The sequence below is a fragment of the Acomys minous genome (assembly GCF_964271855.1).
Source record: "Acomys minous genome assembly, chromosome: 4".
NCBI classification, from domain to species: domain Eukaryota; kingdom Metazoa; phylum Chordata; class Mammalia; order Rodentia; family Muridae; genus Acomys; species Acomys minous.
Genome location: NC_140486.1, coordinates 100110291 through 100130422, shown reverse-complemented (window position 1 = coordinate 100130422; position 20132 = coordinate 100110291). Strand labels below are relative to the sequence as shown.

Below are 20132 nucleotides of genomic sequence, written 5' to 3'. Positions count from 1 at the left end.
CAACATGGGCCGGGCATGGTGGTGCACACCTTTAATCCCAGCACTCAGGAGGCAGAGGCAGGTGGATCAGTATGAATTCAAGGCCAGCCTGGTCTCTACAAAGTGAGTCCAGGACAGCCAAGGCTACACAGAGAAACCCTGTCAAAAAAAGAGAAAGGCCCAACATGGTGGTGCCCTGTTTTGTTTTTTGAGACAAGGTTTCTCTATGTAGCCTTGGCTATCCTGGACTTGCTTTGTAGACCAGGCTGGCCTTGAACTCATGGAGAGATCCGCCTGCTTCTACCTCCTGAGTGCTGGGATCACAGGTGTGTGCCGGCGCGGCCGTGCATGGTGGTACACTTTTAATCCCAGCACTGGGGAGAGGGAGACAGAAGGATCACTGGGGCTAGCTGGCTAGCCTGCTTGATTTTCCAAGCAGTGAAAGACTGTCTCAAAAGGCTTGGGGCCTTCCAGATGAGCAATAGATAAAGGTGCATGCTGCCCCTAAGCCTCCTGGCCTGAATTTAATCCCCAGAACCAGCACAATAGAGGGAGAAAGCAGAATAAATAAGTGTATAATAGCTTCAAAAGACAACACACACACCCCATGTAGACTGACCAACACAGTGTTTCTAATCACAGTCAGAGCAGACTAGTTTGTCCCAGGATCTTATTTATACCTGATTCTGCTCAGGAAGCTGATTTCGAGGGGTTAGAGGACACGTGGGTAGCTCTGGACTCTCTAGAGATGAGGCTTATGCCTTCATCTTCAAGCCAAGAGAATGGGATGTGCAGCCCAGCGATGGAATATTCTCCCAGGGAGAAGGCTGCAATTGGGGAGGGGGGGTGACTCTTCCTCCCTCCAGCTAAGCAGGAAAAGATATGAGCTTTTGATTCAGATAACTGGCAAGCTGGGCGTGGTGGCGCACGCCTTTAATCCCAGCACTTGGGAGGCAGAGGCAGGCGGATTGCTGTGAGTTTGAGGCCAGCCTGGTCTAAGAAGCGAGTCCAGGACAGCCAATGCTACACAGAGAGACCCTGTCTCAAAAAAAAAAAAAAAACAAAACAAACAAACAAACAAACAAAAAAACCCCACAAATTGATTCAGATAACTGAGTTTGAAGCTGGAGTGACGCCAGCCAGTGTGGCCCTGCTTCTCTACCTGTGGGGTCTTTATTTCAATTATCCACTGCTAGCAGGGCACAGTAGCCCATGCCTGTAATCCCAGCACTCTGGGAAGCCAAGGCAGGCAGAACCGGCGCACAGAGTCGCCTGGTACACGCGGCCGCGCCTGCAACAGTAGTGCCCCAGACCTCAGCGGCTCAGAGTTCAAGGCCAGCCTGGTTTACAAAGCGAATTCAGGACAGCCAGGGCTACAGAGAAACCCTGTCTTGGAAACAACAACAATGACATAATAATAAAATAAAAGGAACAACTATTCATTGCTATGTAGCAACAACCTCAAAGTAACTACTCGACATCCTTTTTTGGGCCGCTATCTGTCAGGAACCAGCTTGGTTTGTATGGAAGACTATATGCAGAGTGGCTGGGGTCACACTGCTAGAAGACGTGCTGGTGTGTGTGTGGTGGGTTCTTACGGTTTTGTTTCCATGCCTAAGGACTCAGCGTTTCTCCAACACTTTCTTCTCCCTGTGGCTATCATGGGCTTTCTTCCATCATGGTGGCCTGAAGATAGACAGACTTTGAGAAAAGAGAGTGTGTCAAGCCTCCAGGCAGAGTTGTTGTTGTAGTTATTTTTCTCCTGAGAGTCCAGCCATGGGAATTACGTAGTATCACTGTCACTCTCCTTTGGTTGGACCAGATCACAGAGTCTGCCAAAGTTTACAGAGAGGAAGTAGACTGCCTAACAGTGGGAGGAAAGACAGAATTTGCAGCCATCTTGACCCCTCCCCCCACCTTAGGAGAACTGTTGGGAGGGCTTCTTTTTTCTTGAGATATGAAAAACATCTAAAAGCCTGGCAATTGACACATAAGGTATATCATGTGTATGTTTCATAAAGGGCAGTTGGTGTGAGAGCGGGGACAGAGAGCTGCTGGCTTGCAGGTACTGGGCAGCTCCGGCTGCAACGAAGACATCCAACTTTCAGACTAGGCTGAAGAGACATGCAGAATTTAGTCTGAATTCAGCCACAGCTGAGTTGAATGCACCGACTTCAGCAATATTGTTACAGGTTTCCTCTCTGTCCCTCTGCTCGTTCCTCAGTCCCCTACGTCTACTGCTGCAGCTCACTCTGTCTACCATCTTTTTCTCTCCCCTTGTACATTTTCTCTATATGACAGCTTTGTGACTACATGCTTAGGACCGATGATTTAAAAAAAAATATTTATTATGTATATAGTATTTTGCCTGCATGTACACCTGCATGCCAGAAGAGGGCACTAGATCTCACTATAGGTGTTTGTGAGCCACCCTGTGGTTGCTGGGAATGGAACTCAGGACCTCTGGAAGAGCAGACAGTGCTCTTAACCTCTGAGCCATCTCTCCAGCCCCTGACTTTTTTTTTCTTTCCCCGAGACAAGGTTTCCCTGTATAGCCCTGGCTGTTCTGGACTCCCTTTGTAGACCAGCCTGGCCTTGAACTCACTGCGATCCACCTGCCTGTGCCTCCCAAGAGATGGGATTAAAGGTGTGCACCACCACTGGCAAGCTGATGATTTATTTTTGTTTTTCGAGACAGGGTTTCTCTGTGTAGCCTTGGCTGTCCTAGACTCGCTTTGTAGACCAGTCTGGCCTCGAACTCACAGCGATCCACCTGCCTCTGCCTGAGATTAAAGGCATGTGCCACCACGCCCGGCTGATTTTTTTTTTTCCCAAGAGAAGGGTGTCCTGGAGAAATTGCTCAGTGGTTAAGAGTACTTGTTGCTCTTCCAGAGGATCCAGGTTCAGTTTCCATGCAGTGGCTCACGGGCTCACGGTCATTCTTTAACTCCAGCTCCAGAGGATCAGGCACCATATTTTGGCTTTGCCGGCACCAGGCATCCACATGGTGCTCAAACATACATCCAGGTAAAACATGAGTGCACATTAAATTTTGGTTTTGTTTCTGTTTTTTCCCCGCCCCGCCCGCCTGAGACAGGGTTTCTCTGTGTAGCAGCTCTGGCTGTCCTAGAACTAGCTCTGTAATCCAGGCTGGACTCAATTAAAAAAAATTTTTTTTTAGCCTCCTCAGTGATAGTCCCCCCAAAAAGATACTCACTAGTTCAGCCTTGGTCATTTGTTCATCTCTGAACCAATAATACTGGCCAGGGAGAGATGCTACTACCCCATTGGCAGACTCTTAAGACCACAGGGAACGGGGGTACAGAATGGGAATACAGAGTTCTTTAAACAGAACAGAGGAAGGAATCCTCGGGACAGACTCTACTGGTGACCTCCAGTACGTCCATCTACTCCCATGGTGCCCTTCAACCACTGGATCTGGGCTGCACCCTCAAACAACATGGTAGGCAGAGGATGTCAGGCTGTGGAAGAAGAAAGGGGCATTTGTGATTTCCTTCCTGTCTCTCCTGGCTCTCTTCCATCAATTGCCTGAGCTTCGTGGAGAATTTGAGCTCAGAACTTCCTGACCTAAGCAGACCTTAACATCTCACATAGGAGCGTAGAAATGGCTTGAAGGGACACACAGGGAAGCTAGCTCTGAGGGGCGGGGCTTATAGTTACAGATCTGCCTTCCCCAGAGCTTGGGGTGGTAGCGGTTCCTCCCCTCCCTTTTCCTTCCCTCTCCATTCCCCTCCCCTCTCTTGTCTCTCCCTTTCCTCTCCCCTCCTTTCCTTCTCCCTTCCCCAGTACAGACCCAAAGCCTAGAGCAGGCTGTGCTAGTCATCCAGGAACTGACAGTGGCCGCCCAGCCCCGGGCCTCTTCAATCTCTTGCGCTTCTCAAATACACCGCCAGAGGGCGTTCAGAGTCCAACTTCTCTATTGACCGAGAGCTGCAGGAGGAGCAGGACGTCTGGGGAATCCAAGAGCTGAAAGCCTCTGCGGTAGGACCCATGGTCAGCTTGGGGTCAAACGGCTAGGGTTTCAGGCTGTCTGGGACCTCTAGACTGACCAGACCTAGGTCTAGAACTTCAGTCTATGCGTCTCTACTGAGATGAGATGGGTGACGTTGACGTATCATCCTATACAAAAAGCAGACTGGGGCTGGAGAGATGGCTCAGAGGTTAAAAGCACTGTCTGTTCTCCCAAAGGTCCTGAGTTCAATTCCCAGCAACCACATGGTGGCTCACAACCATCTACAGTGAGATCTGGTGCCCTCTTCTGGCATGCAGGCACACATTCAGGCAGAATACTGTGAAAATTAAAAAAAAAAAAGCAGACTGGAGTAAATGATGTGAACTGACCCCATTTCAAGCATTCCAAAAGGAAGGTAAGATGTAGTTTTTGTTTTAAGGCTTTGGTTAAGTCATCTAAACAGCTAACATGTCTGCCTCAGTGACCCCATCACAAAATTGGACTGAAAGCTTTTTGGCAGATGGTAAGAGTACACTGCAGACTGCAATCTTTAGGGGAGGGGGTTTGAGGCAGTGTTTTTCTGTGGAGCCCTGGCTGTCTGGAACTGGTTCTGTATTCCAGGCTGGCCTGGAACTTAGAGATGCATCTGATTCTGCCTCCCTAGTGCTGGGATTAAAGGCATGCATGTGCCACCATGCCCAGCTGGAACTGCAGTTGAGTTGCCAGTCACATAGCAAGGATCTGTCTTCTACTACCAAGTCCCACGAGGGCCTCGGCACTCCCTAGCTTGAGGGGTGATAATGCCGAACAGGAGGCGTGGATGGAGGTCAGGAGTCTACTCCTCTTTAAGCTTCTGTGTTCTTGCTCACTGCTGCTTAGGAACGGGGTGAGAGACAGCACTCAGGGGCCTCCCCTCCCGTGGCTTACCCAGCTGCTCAGCCCCAGGCACTGGCAAAGTCCCCTGCTGGCTGAGGGGTGGGGGACATGTAGAACTTAGACAAAAGGGAAAAGCACAGAGGCACCCCAGATGTGTGTGTGTGTGTGTGTGTATGTGTGTGTGTTTGTGTGTGTGTGTGTGTGTGTGTGTATGTGTGTGTGTGTGTGTGTGTGTGTGTGTGTGTGTGTATGTGTGTCCTGAGTCAAGAAAAGGCAGAATACAGGCAGATGGGTCAGGAGGTTGAGGGGAGGGCCTAGGATGAGTCTGAGGCCAAGGGCTCCCAACCCACCCATTTCTCTTTCCCTTTGAGAGCCACACCTTAGGAATCTGGGGACATGGGAGGAGCAAGCTACTTCTCCTTACCTTGCTGGAGGCAGGCTCCACAGGATGGAGGACCCTCTATCCATCTAGAGTGTCTTTCTCTCGCTTCTTCACCAAGCTCAGCTTCCGCCAGCCAGCGGAGCATCAAGAGGGAGCAGGACTGGACTGGGCTAAGCTGGGGCTAACCGAGGGTCCCACCTGTTCCCACCCTGGGCCTCCCTCAGCCCTCCCTCCGTGAGACCTCCCCCAGAGCTGCCGCAGCTGGAACCATTCTCTCGCTGCCTTTCATCCTCCTGGCTTTCCACCCCCACCCTCAGTGGCCCCTGTAATTGTGGTCTCTGGCAGGCGGCTGCGGGGGCTGGGGCTGGGCTGAGGGCCAGGGCCCAGGGCAGGTCTGAGGTGGAGACTGGGGGCTGCTGGTGTCGGTAGAGGTTGGGCCTTGAGACATGGGTCATCCAGGTTAAGGCCCTAGAGGCTGCGTACTGTCTTTGGGTCTTGGTCTACACATAGGCCAGAACCTGTCACTTACACGCTTGGACATTGCCGGACCCAGGATGGGGGAATAGGCTTCAGGCATTGGTATTTGCCTTCTAGAATCTCCAAAGGGGTGGGGGGTGGGAGGTAGGGAATCCTTCTTTGTCTGCTGTACTTCTGTGTTTCATGAACAACGTGGGCCCTGCTGCAGAGACCCTTCCTTTCCCTCCCCCAGAGGAGGCTGCAAGGAGCCGGGAATAGCCACTCTTCCAGGCCAACAGCAAAGGTAGCCTCCCCTAAGCATTTGGGAGATGGATAGGAATGCAGATTCCCCGATCCAGTGCTTTGGGGTCTAGAATCAGTATTCCCACACTATTCTACCTCAGGGGATGTATATGCTGCTTCAAGGGTGGTGAACATTAAGGTGAACACTGGATGGGGAGCAAAGAGATCTGCATCTTGAGTATGGCCTCCTTGCCTGGGTTGGGTGGGGGTCTATTCCTAAACTACTCTGGGCTTCAGTTTCCCCAAGAGGCAATCAAAGTGTGGCTCTCCAGCCTGCAGATGCCTATCCTTGGTTTGTGCTTCCTTCCCTACTGCAGTGTCAAGCGGGGGTGGGGTGGGGGGTGGGGTGGGGGGTGGGGTGGGGGGTGGGGGGTGAGGGATGGGGGGAAGGGGTGGAGGTTGGGGAGTTGAGGGGGGCTTCCCTGTTCCTGCAGCACCACGGCCTGCTTGGGAGAGAGTTAGGAGGGCAGGGGTGGCTAGGGTCAAACCAGGCTCTGGTGACACAGGCTGCTTCCTGCCCCCGGCTGTTTTCCTGCTGTCCAGCCAGGCTGCTCCTTCACTGTCCCGCCCCAACCCCCCCCCCCAAGCTCTTAATTCCTGACAGCTGCCTGCCATGGCTGCAGGCAGAGACGAGGGGAGGAGGAGGAGTGTGTCACTCACCAGCCTGCAGCCCTTCAGGCCACCCCCACCACCTGACAGTCTTGGGGGCAAGAAAGGCACCTCCTTTCTAATTCTCCAAGGAAGGTCAGTTCCTGGAATGGGGCCCTTCTGTCTCTGGGCCCAGAGGCTATGACAGTTTTGTTCTTAAGCCAGGAGGGGGCTCTCTTCAGAGAGGGGGCCATGGCACATGAGGGATGTGGGTGCGTAGAATAAATAGGAGGCTTGTGCCCATTTCACAGAGGATGATTTGGAGGACACGACAGGAGTCAGACTCACTGTCTGGACCCAGATAAGAAGCAGGACCAGTCAGAGCCCTTTCCATGGTCACAGACACAGGCTCTACACAGAGCAGGGGACTAGTGTTCAACCAGGGGTGTGAGGGAAGCAAAGGAGCCCAGAGGAGCATTTAGACAGCCTGTATAAGACCAGGACCAGGGCCAGGGCACATCTCAAAGCATCCCTGGCCAACAAGGAGCTGCTCTTAGTGTAGGGAGCACAGCTAGTGTGGTGGGAGTCAGGGCAACGAAATCCAGGTTAGATCTTTAGCCGTTTGCTGTTATACATTACATGACCCTCTCTGGGCCTCCGTATTTTCTTGTGAAATAAAAGGAAGCGGGAGGTGCTACTAAAATGTTCTGACTGCACACTCCTGAATTAGAAGGTTCTCTGTTACCTGCTCCCAGTTAGAGGCATCCCAAGGCACCTAGGTCCCCAAAAAAGCATTTACTAGAGTTCTGATCCTTTTGCCTTCGGCAGCACACTGACTGTATGAGGTGGGCCCCGTTACTCATTTCATAAAGGGGCAGAGGGCAACTCCAGGTGCACCTGTGGAAGGTCAGAGAGCAAAGCAGAAGAAAAGTCAGATGCTGCTAAACCCCTTCCTGGGTAACACACACACACACACACACACACACACACACACACACACACACACACACACACACACCCCTGTCTCTCTAGGCAAGCTGGGGGAAGTCCCTCCTGAAGCAGAAAGGCAAAAAACGGAGGGGCCCCAGCTTCTCCCCTCCAGCCCCCGCAGGTGTGTGCTGAGGTATGGGTGGGACACTCCCCTGCAGCTGTGTCTCAGCTTCAGCGAGGCACACACAGCTCAGGTTAACACTCAGACCAGTGCCCGACATCTCCGGGTGTTTTGGGTGCCAATAGTCAAGACGCCAGTAACTTCTCTTTCCTTCACCCTCTGCACGCGCTCCCTTCCGCCCTTTACCCGCCCCCCCCCTCACCGCGCGCCAGTCCTAAGTGGACTCAGTGGCCTGGGGACCCGAGCTCGCCACCCTTGTCGTGACGTCACTTGGGGTAGAACCCAAAGACACCACATGGAGGGGGGAGCAGAACTCCCGAGCCAGGACAGTCACTCTCCAGGCGGTGGGGCTGGGCCAGACAGTACCGCCCCCACCGCGCCCGCCTCGTACACCCTGGGGAGCGCAGGCTCGCAGCGCAGCGCTGGGGGTGGGGGGGTGCTCCCCAGCACCTCAGCTTCAAGTCCCCAGCTCGCTGTTCCTCCGGGGGGCCCCCCTTACCCTATAGAGGCACCAGGAGTTGTCGCAAGGGGCCCTCGGGAAATTCCCTGGACCCCAGTGCCAGGAGGTGCCCGGTTCGCCCGCTCCCCATCCACCCCCCCGAGGGCGGTGCCCGGGGGCGCTGCCCCATGGAGCGGGGAGGCGGGCGCCTTCTGCTGCGGGAGCCGTGACCTGAGTAGGAGCTGTGTGTCGCAGCCGCCCCACCCCTGCCGATCATGCGCCGGCGACCCTGGTTTACCAGTCCTACTGGGCTGTGAGCCCCCTACTCCCGGCCTGTCACGGCCCGCGCGCCATGGGCAGCGCCCACCCTCGCCCCTGGCTGCGGCTTCCACCCGGGCCCCAGCCGCGGCCTGAGCTCTGGGCGCTCCTGTTCTTCCTACTGCTGCTGGCTGCCGCTGTGCCCAGGTGAGCCCTCACCTCATGCTCCGCCCTCTTGAAGAGCTAGGACCCCCGGGGCCCTGCTGGGGTGCTCTTGCCGGGGAAGGGATCCTGGAATGAGCGGGGAGAAAGGGTCACAGAAAAGCGCTGGTGTCCAATCAAAGATAGTGAGCTACCTCCAAGGAAGAGGTTGGACTGGTGACAGGAATATGGGCAGTCCAGGTCGAGATAGGGAAGTGCCCAGGTGAGTGATGGTAACTAGTTCAGGAGGTAGGTATTGGGAGAGGGGGGTGAAATAAATGCCAATTAGGAGTTTTTTCCACCCTGGGGGCAATGCACCCCCATTCCAAGAATAAGTTCAAATTGCCTCATTCCACCTTGCAATTCATCCTAGCCAGGAGCAAGAACAGAGGGTTTGGAGGGGGGTTCCCCATTTCGGGTGGGGGTCAAGTGAGAGACTGATGTTAAAAGCGTGTGTGTGTGTGTGTGTGTGTGTGTGTGTGTGTGTGTGTGAAGCTGGGTTGGGCAACCAGCAGTTTGCATAAATATACACGTGCTAGAGCTTATGGGCCAGTGTGTTAGGACAAGCGTATGTGTGAGTGTGCCTCTGTGGGTGTGTATCTGTAACCGTCTGATGAAGTGTGTAAGTGTCAAGGGCTCTGGGTTTCTGCTTCCACTATCATGTGTGCAGAGGTGTGTGTGAAGAAATGCCAGTTGCTGAAACACTGCTTTGGGGTAGGCTCCCGGGGGCACCCTTTGAGGCATCTGTACCTGGGGATGAACTAAAGTACTGAGTATGTGCATTTACCTCCATGGGTGTGCAGCTGGGTGGGTCATATTGGAGTGGATGAGGAGAGGCATGCATTCCTGGGCCCAACTTTAAGAACCAGGAGTTGGGGGTAGAATGATTATGGCCTGTAGGACAGAGTGTGTGTTATTAAACAGGCCCTCACAGCCTCCCAACAAAATGCTTATCCACCCCACCCCATATGCCTGCAGGTCAGCACCCAACGACATCCTGGGCCTCCGCCTACCCCCAGAGCCTGTGCTCAACGCCAACACCGTGTGCCTGACATTGCCCGGCCTGAGCCGGCGGCAGATGGAGGTGTGCGTGCGTCACCCTGACGTGGCCGCCTCTGCTATCCAGGGCATCCAGATCGCCATCCACGAGTGCCAGCATCAGTTCCGGGACCAGCGCTGGAACTGTTCCAGCCTGGAGACTCGGAACAAAGTCCCCTACGAGAGCCCCATCTTCAGCAGAGGTAGCTGCCCCTCCTTCCCACTCAGAACCCGTGCCCCATAACTGCTAGCTTATCCCTAGTGAACTCTCAAGGTGATAGCTTCTTAGATCCCTCTATCTGCAAACCGTGTTGCTTTCTGGTCTCAGAAAAGTATCCGGAATTGGGCCCCCGCCCCCCCCCGAAACATGGGCCAGAAGCGCCTCTGATTGGGGGTGGCAGGTTCCACGGCTGAGATTTAGACTGCTGGCTTGTCCCTCTCTGTTACGTAGCTCATGATCCAACCCAGAGCATACCCTTAGCACCTTCCTCAATTACCCTTTACGGAGTTAGCAAGCGACCTTAAGGGACCTTAAGGGTCCCAGTCTGTGTGTCATTCTCACCGGGCCCCCTGCAAACCCTCTCTGAATCAGAACACTGATCTGTTGTCGGACAAGCTTAACAGCCTTGTCAACAGGTCCCAGTTTCCCCTTCCCCTGCGGTCCCCCCCCCCCCATGCAGTGCAGTGCTCTGAGAAAGCCTGTCCTTTCTCCCCAACTTCTGGATGACCCGGGCCCACCTAGACAATCTCTAGAACGGTTAAGCTGTGGGAGGCAGGTAGTTTGTCACTTGCTTCAACTCCCACTCACCACCTAGCTGAGGCCTTGAATCAGGTCTCTGGGGCAAGATTGCTGCTTGGATTTGTCTAGGTGGGTTTTCTTCTCTCAGCAACTTGTCAGGACAGCGTGGGGACCTAGTAGCCCTGGCTTCTTAGCGTTAGAGAGACTCTAGTTGGTAGTGGAGGAGGAGGAGGAGGAGGAAGAGGAGGAGGAGGAGGAGGAAGAGGAGGAGGAGGAGGAAGAGTATATAGACTTAGTGCCTCGGGCATCTGCGGGGAGCAAGGCGTTAATGGACCCAACTTCAGAAAGAATCTAATCAGGTTTTTCCCTTTCCAGTAAGACCCCTTGGGGTTTGCACCCCTTGGGCCTCCAAGTTAGGGGCCACCTCAGCCTCCCTCTGCTCAACCCCAGGCCGCTGCCCCGCCCCTGCGCGCTCCCTCCTGCCTCCCCCGCGCGCCTGGGGCGCTGTTTCTACCCGGCCGAGCCCAGCCCGACGCGTGTGGCGGCATGCAGCCGCTAACTAATCCCCGCGGGCCGCGGCAGACTGCTCCGCGCTGCTCTCTGAGAGCACTCCCGCCCTCCTTTCTTGCTCCCGCTCGCGTCTCTCCCGCCCCGCACAATCATATCACCATCCCTTCTTGCTAGCTGGGGGGGGGGGTGCCGCATGTGATCCCCTTTCCCGCCCCCCCCCGCCCCCACAGGCCTGCTCCACTCCCTCTGCAAGATATCACCCACCCCTCACCACCCGCGCTGCTCGCTGACACCAAGTGGCGGACAGGTCTCAGCATCTTCCAGGCTTTGGCTGGGCTAGGCCGGTGCTCACCGCCTCCGAACCACCCTCTGCCACCCTCGGGTTGCTAGGTCACGTATGCTGCATTTCTTCCTGGGCTGCTGCTTCAGTTTCTGCACACTGGCGGTTCGGGCAGGCTTTAAGGGTCTTTCCCTTGCCATCACCAGAGAGGCTAGCCGGAGCGAACTCTTCACTTCTCTCCTTGGCCTCAGTGTCCCCCCCACTAGCCCTGATCTCTCTAGTATGAATCTAGGCAGGCGTCCCTGATAGGGTCCCAGTCAGGCCGCTGCCACCTAAGGTCTTTGAAGGTTAGGGGCGAGTTTGGAACGATAGAGCCGCGCGGGTTTGGCGCGGGGCCAGGTGCTCTGGGTTCACCTGTAGTTTAATAAGCGGGAGGTGAGCTGGGGGGGGGGGGACGCTGGGGAGAGAGGTTAGGGGTGGAGGGGGAGACTTGCCAGGGCTAGCCAGGGCGGGGCGGCACCCAGTGCTGAGAGGGGGCGGGGCTGTGGCTCCTGGACTCCACCAGCCAGTGGGGCTGGGTTCCTTCGCTAGGCCTAGGAACCCCGCCCTACCTCGGTGGCTTCTGCTCCCCCCCCCCCCCCCTTATCCGTTGCAACACCTCATTTCTACCTCTCCCTCCTTAGTGGGGACGGCTCTGGGCTTTTGGAAAGACAATTGCCATCCTCCCAACCCCTTTTGCCTCACCACTGCGACTGAGCCTGCCTTCATATCTGGTTAGGTCCACCCTCCTTCTCCTTCCGGGCTCATTTTCTAGTACATTTTGGTCCTCTTCTCTAGGACTAATTAACTAAATTTGAACCCCACCAGCCAACTCTTGGTGGCGGCCAGCCCCTGGCTCTGTGGGTCCTTCCTCTATCTCATTCTGATCATTATAGAGAGCCTGTTGACCTGGCTCTACACACACACACACACACACACACACACACACACACACACACACACACACACAGACAGACACACACACCCCAATATACTATCAGGGGCAGGACCCTCTGATCCAGCCTGCTAAGAAGGCTGCCATTAATAATTCCAGGGACTGCTGAGGGTGGGTGGGTGGGTGGGTTCCTTAGGCTTTTCTATGGCACTGCCGTTACTGCCACACTATCCTCCTGAAAACTTCCCAGAGATAGGTTGAGAGTTTGAAGAAGGAAAGAGAGAAAAGATACAAAGAGGGACAAACCTGAGGATGTAACTAGGCCTTACCTAGCCAAAGAGAGACACTGCAAAGCAGAGGGAAAGTAGGGGACAGGCACGGGGAGTCTCCAAGGGCCTTGACAGAGTCAGGGGAAAACATTGTAAGAGGGCCCTAAAATGGTACTAGCTTCTTGGCACATCCCCAAGGGCAACAACGTCCTAGTGTCAAGGGTTCTGGTAACCCTCAACTGAATCTTATACTATGAACCAGTGGATGAACAGAGAACCCCTCTATCTGTCCCTTCGGAGGTAATAAAAAGGAGATTTGAGGAAGGACATGGTGGCAGCGGGGACTGGGCTTAAGTTCTGGTGTGCCAGGAATGAGAGACCAGAGGGACCAGGTGAGGATAGGGTGGTCCAGGGAGCTGCTTCCGGTAAGGCTATTTGGAATGGATGGAAAGAAGGGGCCTGAGGCCCCACAGCCAGCCAGGATCCCTGCCCAGGAAAGCCCAGCAGTTTAAGTAGCCATAGTCTGTGTTGCAATGGTTCTTTCTCTCCCCATTGTTTCAGAGAGTCATGGTTTTAAGAGCAGGCGGTCAGCCTTTGGGAAAATGTAGTGGCACTCAGAGAAACGAAGGCACAGATAATCATATCTCAGGGTCATCAAAGCCCTTGTATTCTGATGACATCCCAATAAATTACCCAACATGTATTAAGCATTTCATATGTGTTGGGCATTGTACCAAGATATTGGACCCATGTTTTAGGGTCCTCAAATGGTCCCCACTTGTTAGGTCTCATTACTACCTTTACAAGTGAAGCTAAGAGATATGCCATCAGTCATACAGACTATAAATGAGCGAGAAAGCCAGGACTCTACTCAGTCTACCTGACTTTAAAGTGCCTAATCCTCTCCTATACTGCCTACGAGGCCAATATGAATGCCCACCATGTACCCAGAGGTGAGCTGGAGCAATGCACACGTGTACTGCAAGTACTCCAAGAAGTGAAGCGCACACACCTATGTTGGTATGAACGCATCCCCTCTCTCTCTCTCTCTCTCTCTCTCTCTCTCTCTCTCTCTCTCTCTTCCCCCTTTAGGAGCATGCATAGATTATTTGCAAGGAGTGAATGGCGACCAGACCTCTTTTCTTTCCTCTTCCCTCTTTGACTTGAATGGGCAGAGCTTACGCTGTCCTGGCCCCTCCTTGTTCCCACTGGCCCCTAAATCATCTTCCCTTCATACTCCTCCGTCCTCCAAACTTACTCCCTCGGCCCCCTTCCTGGCCGGTTGGCTGCAGCCTATAGTAGCAGCTGACTCCACTTAGATGCTGGCAGTCTCTGTCTCAGATCAAAGGCAGGGCGGCTAATTGTGCATCTTAACAAGCCCCCCCACCCCCACCCCAAGCTCCGGGCAGCCCAGCTGGCCATGGCCCCACCCTTTCCCCCCTCCAGCTGGCCAGATGGCACAGTGCCTGCATCTGCCCCAGACAGTTGGGGCCAAGACCGAAACTGGGGCCCTGAATGGGAGCTGGGGCAGGCCCAGTGGGCAGGACTTCTCTGAGCATGGATGCTTAGAGCAAAGGATGACCATGCATGCCCTGCTCCCCTCTACACTGTGGCTGTGAGAGCTGTCAGAAACATGAAGTGGTGTAGGGAAGGCATCTTAACCGGCATGGGGTAGAGGTTCTCTAAGTTTGTGAGTTACACTCCCCCCCCCTTTCTTCCCCTCACCACCCCAGATTCTTCCATGCCTCTCTTAACCATGACAAAACCTTGAAGATGTAGTTGCCCCCCTGAATATCCCTCTAGACTTGATGCCAAGTATGTACAGAGTTATAGAAACGGAAATTAAGGATATATGGGTTTCTTTCTTAGCGGGAGGATTCGGTAGAGCTCATGTCCCTCAGCATTCGGTGGCCCTGGGAGCTGGGAGAGTTAAGAGGGGGCTCAGCTCCATCATCTGTGACCTTGGGATTTCCCAGTTTGTTGTACTCTGTGTGTGTGTGTGTGTGTGTGTGTGTGTGTGTGTGTGTGTTGGGGAGGGGGGAATGAGGATGAAGTCTAGGCTGTCTCTCTAGAGGTCTGAGTATTGCCATGTGTCCTAAAGCAGGCAGGATAATGACTCTGCCAGCATGCTTAGAGCTTGAAAGATAAAAGGCAGGGGATAAGTGCAGGGTGCATGTCCTGGAGTTTTGGGTCTACCCTTTACCCTTAGGCTCCTCCAGCTCACAGCAGTTTCTGCTCTCCCCCCCCCACCCCCACCAAGCCTGTGCCAAGTCCTAGCATCCTCTTTGAAGGCAACAGATCAATCTTCATCTCCTCCTGTCTGGTCCTCCTAGTGAGGCTCCTGTTACCAGGATGTCATGAGCTAGAAAGAGACCCATGAAGAGGGGGAATCTATTTCGTAGGCTTTCACTAATCCAAACGATTTGTTTTAGACGTGGGTCGTGAGCTTCCAGGCTCTGTCTTTGATCAGGGTAAAACAAACAAACAAGCAAAAAAAAAATGATGTGAAAAATGTAGCAAACTTGAACGAGATCAGACAGCAAGAAGAACTTCTCAATAGCAGCAATGTTTATGTAGTGATTACTATGGTTAAGACATCACTCCAAGCACTTCAAATTTAATAACTCGTTCAATTCTTGGAACAACAATTGGCTAGATAATAACAACATCTGTTTGCAGAGAAGGAAACTGAGGCACAAGAAGATTAAGCCGCTTGACCAAGGTCATATTAACAGCTGGCCAGCAGAAGAGCCAAGATTTGAAACCCTGGCGATATGATTGCAGAAATCAGATCTTAGCTGCTAAACAGCCCTTGGGATCATTATTATAATTTGTCTTGGCAAGAAAAGGATATAGCTTATGGTGCAGCCGGTGAGGCTTAGAGCAGGAATGGGAGAGGGGTTTGGTTCTGCCCAGTCCCAGATAGCTCTCTAGAGCTTGTAAGGCCTCTGAAAGCATGTCCTCCCAGTCTTTGATGCTGGGGCAAGAGTATTTTGTCATTTCTTGGGACTCTCTGAATATTTTCCAGGGTCCTCACCCCTCCTGCCACATTCTGGGTTTCTTCCACAGGGAGGGATCCGTGGCACAGGTGGTAGATTCTCACCTTTTGTGGGGGTTTTTCTTCCTGGCTTCTCTCATTGCCTGTCCTCTCCAGGGTCCAGAGACTAGCTACAGCCTTGCTCTGAAAGCTGCTTCTAGCTTGTCCTTTCTCAGTGGAGACTAAGCAGGCAGTAGCATGCAGCTCTGAGAGCTGGACCTTCCTCTTTGAGTGGTCTCCCCTGGTTCAGGTCCAGGAGGACCCTCTCAAGACATGGCTCGGGCTAGTGTGCCCAAAAGGAAAGCACTGGCCCCAAACAGGCACTGGGCCAGGCTAGCACATCTCAGGGCCCTGTGTTCTCAATCAGAGAGAATTCTTTTGCCCTCTAACCCTCTAATGAAAACCAGAATCTACCTGTCTTCCCATTCAGTTTGCAGCCCTGCGATGACATGCCAGATGCCACTTAGGACATTGGTTTCACCTGCACCAACATTTCAGATGTTTCCAGCAGACCAAGACAGGACATAGGCAAGGGGGCCAGGGTAGGAGAGGGTACTCACTTCTGCTTTCAACCATGTTCTGTGGACCAGGATAAAAACCATTGGGGTGAGGGGCAGGGGTGTGTGTTCCAGGCTGGGCCTGAAGTGAGCATACAGCAAGCAGCTCACAATCTGGGGTAGGGTACATTAAAGGCAGATGATTTGGTCTTATCCTCCTGTGCATTGGCATCTCCTGGGGTCTGGCATTCCATCACTTGTAATTCATTCTTTGGCTTAAACTTCACCCTCTTTCCCCTAGGCTATTTAAAAATGGCAGATATCACCGTGAAAGGTAATAGATTAAGTGTCTAATCTGAAAAAGAATGTGTTTGCCAGGCACTTTCTGCCCTGGAGGAGAGATCTAGACATATAAATTCCAAGCTTGCTAAGGAGGTGTTAATGAAAATGGAAAGAGGGTGTAATCCCACCCTTTCTGTCTCTCCACTTCCTGCCCCAGGGACTGAATCTCACAGACTGCTAGTAAGCCACCTATTGGTCAACTGTATCCCTAGCACACATACCCCTTGGTTTGTTTGTTTGTTTGTTTTTTCCTGGTCTCTTGCCACAGATTTTCTTTTTCCTTAATGATTTATTATCTTTTATATGTACTGGTATTTTACTTTTTGTATGTCTGTGTGAAGGTGTCAGATCCTGCGGAACTAGAGTTCAGATAGTTGCAAGCTGTCATTTGTGTGCCAGGAATTGAACACTGGTCCTGTGGAAGAGCAGCCAAGTGCTCTTAACCGCTGAGCCCTCTCTCCAACTCCTTCCCGCAGGTTTTCGAGAGAGTGCCTTCGCCTACGCCATAGCAGCTGCAGGGGTAGTACACGCTGTGTCCAACGCATGCGCCCTGGGTAAACTGAAGGCTTGCGGTTGTGACGCCTCCAGGCGCGGGGACGAAGAGGCCTTCCGTCGGAAGCTGCACCGCCTGCAGCTGGACGCTTTGCAGCGCGGTAAGGGCCTGAGCCACGGGGTCCCAGAACACCCTGCCCTGCCTCCTGCCAGCCCAGGCCTGCAGGACTCCTGGGAGTGGGGTGGCTGCAGCCCGGATGTGGGCTTCGGAGAACGCTTCTCCAAGGACTTTCTGGACTCCCGGGAGCCTCACAGAGACATCCATGCACGCATGAGACTCCACAACAACCGTGTTGGCAGGCAGGTGAGAGTTACCCTCAAGCCCCAGCTCCTAAGCCGGCTCCACATCCACTCGGGTAGCTCCCTCTTCTAAGAATCACTCTGTTTTCCAAGCTCAGGAACCGCACAGCCCTCTGGGAGTCCATCCTACCACTGTGCGCTGAGCACCCGCTGTGGGCCTGGGAAACAGGGTTGAAACTGCCTTTGCATGGCCCCCTCTGGAACAGCTTGCTCCTCTATTTTCTCTGATGACCAAGAGAGAAAGAAATAGGCTGGTAGTCAGGTCCTGAGCTACCACAGTCTTCTTCCCGTTAGACTGCAGACTGAGGGCCTTTGTTACAACTTCCTACCTTCTTTTTCCTTTTTCTGGGATGCTCACATTACCTTAAAGTTCCTTAGTGTAAAATAACATCACTAAAACAACAACAACAAAAACAATACATACACGGGCACTTAAACACAGAAGCAAGGAAAGAAACAATAGATTGAATTTATCAAACCTTCCTATGTGTTAGGCATTTGTCCTGAGCTCTCAGCCTCCTTGCTGCGGTACCTATGATGTTGACACTCCTAATAACCACGTGCTCAGATATGGAAACCAAAGCACAGAATGACTATGAGACTTGCTTGGGTTGGGAAAGTGGTAGAGAGGCTGGCTCTATCCCCAGGCAACAGAGCTCGCCTCTCAGCACTTTAACGGCAGCCAGCAGCCAGCGCCAGCGGTTCTGCACTGGGGCCTCCTCTAGATCCTTCCGGGGCTGCGCAGCCCTCCCTGGTTGCTGGCTTCCTCTCTCGCTATCCTCTTCTGCCCTTGGCCTCTTAGCCTACTCCAGTTCATCTTCACCCTCCACAGCGGAGTCAGCAATTTCCATCTTGACTTAAGAGTGAAGGTGAGCTGAGGCCCAGGCGTGTTTATCCTGGGGTCTCATGCAGCTCCCACCAGCCATGCCCTGTGCGCGGGGGCTCCTTTCCCAAGCTCCTGATACCACTCCAGCCCAGACCTACAGTGCCTCCTCCTTGTCCTTGTTAAACTGGTTAATTAATGGCTGCAGCCTGTGGGAAGCAGATGTTCTGGAGCTGTTGGCCTAGGGAAGCTTTGGTGTGTGTGGGGTGGGGTGGGGGTGGGGGTGGGGGTGGGGGTGGGGGGGAGGATGGGTTCCCACATGATGCTGACACCACAGGCTATGCATGCAGGCTGTACTGTAGCCCTCCCAGACCCAGAACATAAATGAGACTTAAGGCCTTCTTGACCAGTTTTGAAGACCTCATATCCTTGCTTTCTTAGAGAGAGAGAGAGAAAGAGAGAGAGAGAGAGAGAAAGAGAGAGAGAGAGAGAGAGAGAGAGAGAGAGAGAGAGAGAGAGAGGGGGATCAACTTCCAGTGGGGGTGTCTGGTGAGGGCAACACTAAGGGGTTCTTTGGGAGGACACTATTATAGAACAAGTGAGTGGCAAGCAGGCCACTCTTAGAGACCCAGGAACTCGTCTGCTCCCCCCCCCCCCGTGGGGCTCACAGTTTGGCTGTCTGGGTCCTGTTCTGCACTCAGGGAACGCTTTGTCACCTGTTATCACCCAGTATAAACAGAGTAAGCACCAGTTGGTATAACAGGAGGAGGATGTCTCCTTAGTTCCTGTCCCCCCCACCCCACCCCCCAGGCTCCCTGCAAAGACCTGCAGGGCACAGATGAGGGGGATAGTTGTGGAAGGGGGCCTCTTTCACTCACTGCCTGGAGGGGGGCCAAAGGCTTTGAGGTTGGGATGTAGGGAAGCAGGCGCTTCAGTACTCCAAGGAAAGGAGAGGGAATTTCCCTCAAGATCTGGGATCCTCAGGGCTCAGGAAGCAAGAACCCTCAGGCCCAAGGGCCCCCACGCAGTTGTTTAAAAGGCTGACAAGGAAGGAGGGAATTCCCCCAGGGCCTAGCCGGATAGGAGGTTGGTGGGAGGGCTGCAGAAGAGCGGGAAAAAGTTCTGAGTCCTCAGTATTTGCTTCTGTACAATGGGAGCGGGTTTCCGGTCTCTGTGGCTGGAGTGCGTGGGCGGGCTGGGGCAGTGGATGTCAGCCCCATCCCCCTCGGTGCCTCCCTTTGCAGGCGGTGATGGAGAACATGCGGCGAAAGTGCAAGTGCCACGGCACCTCAGGCAGCTGCCAGCTCAAGACGTGCTGGCAGGTGACGCCAGAGTTCCGCGCGGTGGGGGCGCTGCTTCGCAACCGCTTCCACCGAGCCACGCTCATCCGGCCACACAACCGCAACGGTGGCCAGCTAGAGCCGGGCACCGCGGGGGCACCCTCGCCAGCACCGGGCACTCAAGGGCTGCGCCGCAGGGCCAGCCACTCCGACCTGGTGTACTTTGAGAAATCGCCCGACTTCTGTGAGCGCGAGCCGCGCCTGGACTCGGCAGGCACTGTGGGCCGCCTGTGCAATAAGAGCAGCGCGGGCCCCGACGGCTGCGGCAGCATGTGCTGTGGCCGCGGTCACAACATCCTGCGCCAGACGCGCAGCGAGCGCTGCCACTGCCGTTTCCACTGGTGCTGCTTCGTGGTCTGCGAAGAATGCCGCATCACCGAGTGGGTCAGCGTCTGCAAGTGAGCGGGGGGCCCAAGTTCCCCTGGGTCTCAAGAAAGACTCTCCACCTGGTGCCTGGCTTCTGCCGCCAACGATCTGCCTTGGCTCCCCGAGAGAGGTGGTTGGCTCGTACAGCCCTGAGGGGTCTGCAATCACCAGACAGTCCAGATCTGATTGACACAGCTCTGCTCTCTTCTATGGGTTCCTCTCTTCCTGCTCCTAGCTCAGACAGCTGGAGGTGATGCTGGGGAGAGCCCCACATCCTAGGATAACATGTCACCAAAGCAGCACGGTGTGGTAGGCCTGTCTCCTGCCGTCTTTTTCCCCTCCCCCAAGACTGGCAGGCGGCGCGGTGAAGCTGACGGGCACCAGGGAAGAACACTAAAATGAAGAAATGGACACAAGCAGTGTGACGTGGTTCTCTGAAGGCCCAGATACCCTTCCTCCACAGGCTTCATTCGTTTAACAGATATTTATTTTGCAAGCTCTTTGTGGCACTCTCTGGGGGGAAAGAGAAGGCTTCTGGA

The 20132-nt window shown here is 54.0% G+C and overlaps 1 protein-coding gene and 1 long non-coding RNA gene across 2 annotated transcripts; one reads left to right on the top strand and one right to left on the bottom strand.

The window, feature by feature from the left end:
- Window positions 1-6990: 6990 nt before the first annotated feature.
- LOC311595644 lies at window positions 6991-9693 on the bottom strand. Its single transcript, XR_014778514.1, has 4 exons — window positions 9580-9693; window positions 9354-9460; window positions 8585-8656; window positions 6991-7454 (listed from the first exon to the last, which is right to left on the bottom strand). It is a non-coding gene; the product is annotated as an uncharacterized lncRNA (long non-coding RNA).
- WNT10A (Wnt family member 10A) lies at window positions 7998-20112 on the top strand. The gene is made up of 4 exons (XM_084778522.1): window positions 7998-8572; window positions 9545-9807; window positions 16689-17068; window positions 19132-20112. The coding sequence occupies exons 1-4, from the start codon at window positions 8460-8462 to the stop codon at window positions 19627-19629; spliced, it is 1254 nt and encodes a 417-aa protein (XP_084634648.1). The 5' UTR covers window positions 7998-8459; the 3' UTR covers window positions 19630-20112.
- Window positions 20113-20132: the final 20 nt, after the last annotated feature.

Bases quoted from the DNA above. Each gene is read 5' to 3' on its own strand.
- WNT10A (XM_084778522.1), top strand. From the start codon at position 8,460: ATGGGCAGCGCCCACCCTCGCCCCTGGCTGCGGCTTCCACCCGGGCCC. The intron at 8,573-9,544 runs GTGAGCCCTCAC...ATATGCCTGCAG, and splicing joins CTGGCTGCCGCTGTGCCCAG to GTCAGCACCCAACGACATCC. The intron at 17,069-19,131 runs GTGAGAGTTACC...CTCCCTTTGCAG, and splicing joins ACAACCGTGTTGGCAGGCAG to GCGGTGATGGAGAACATGCG.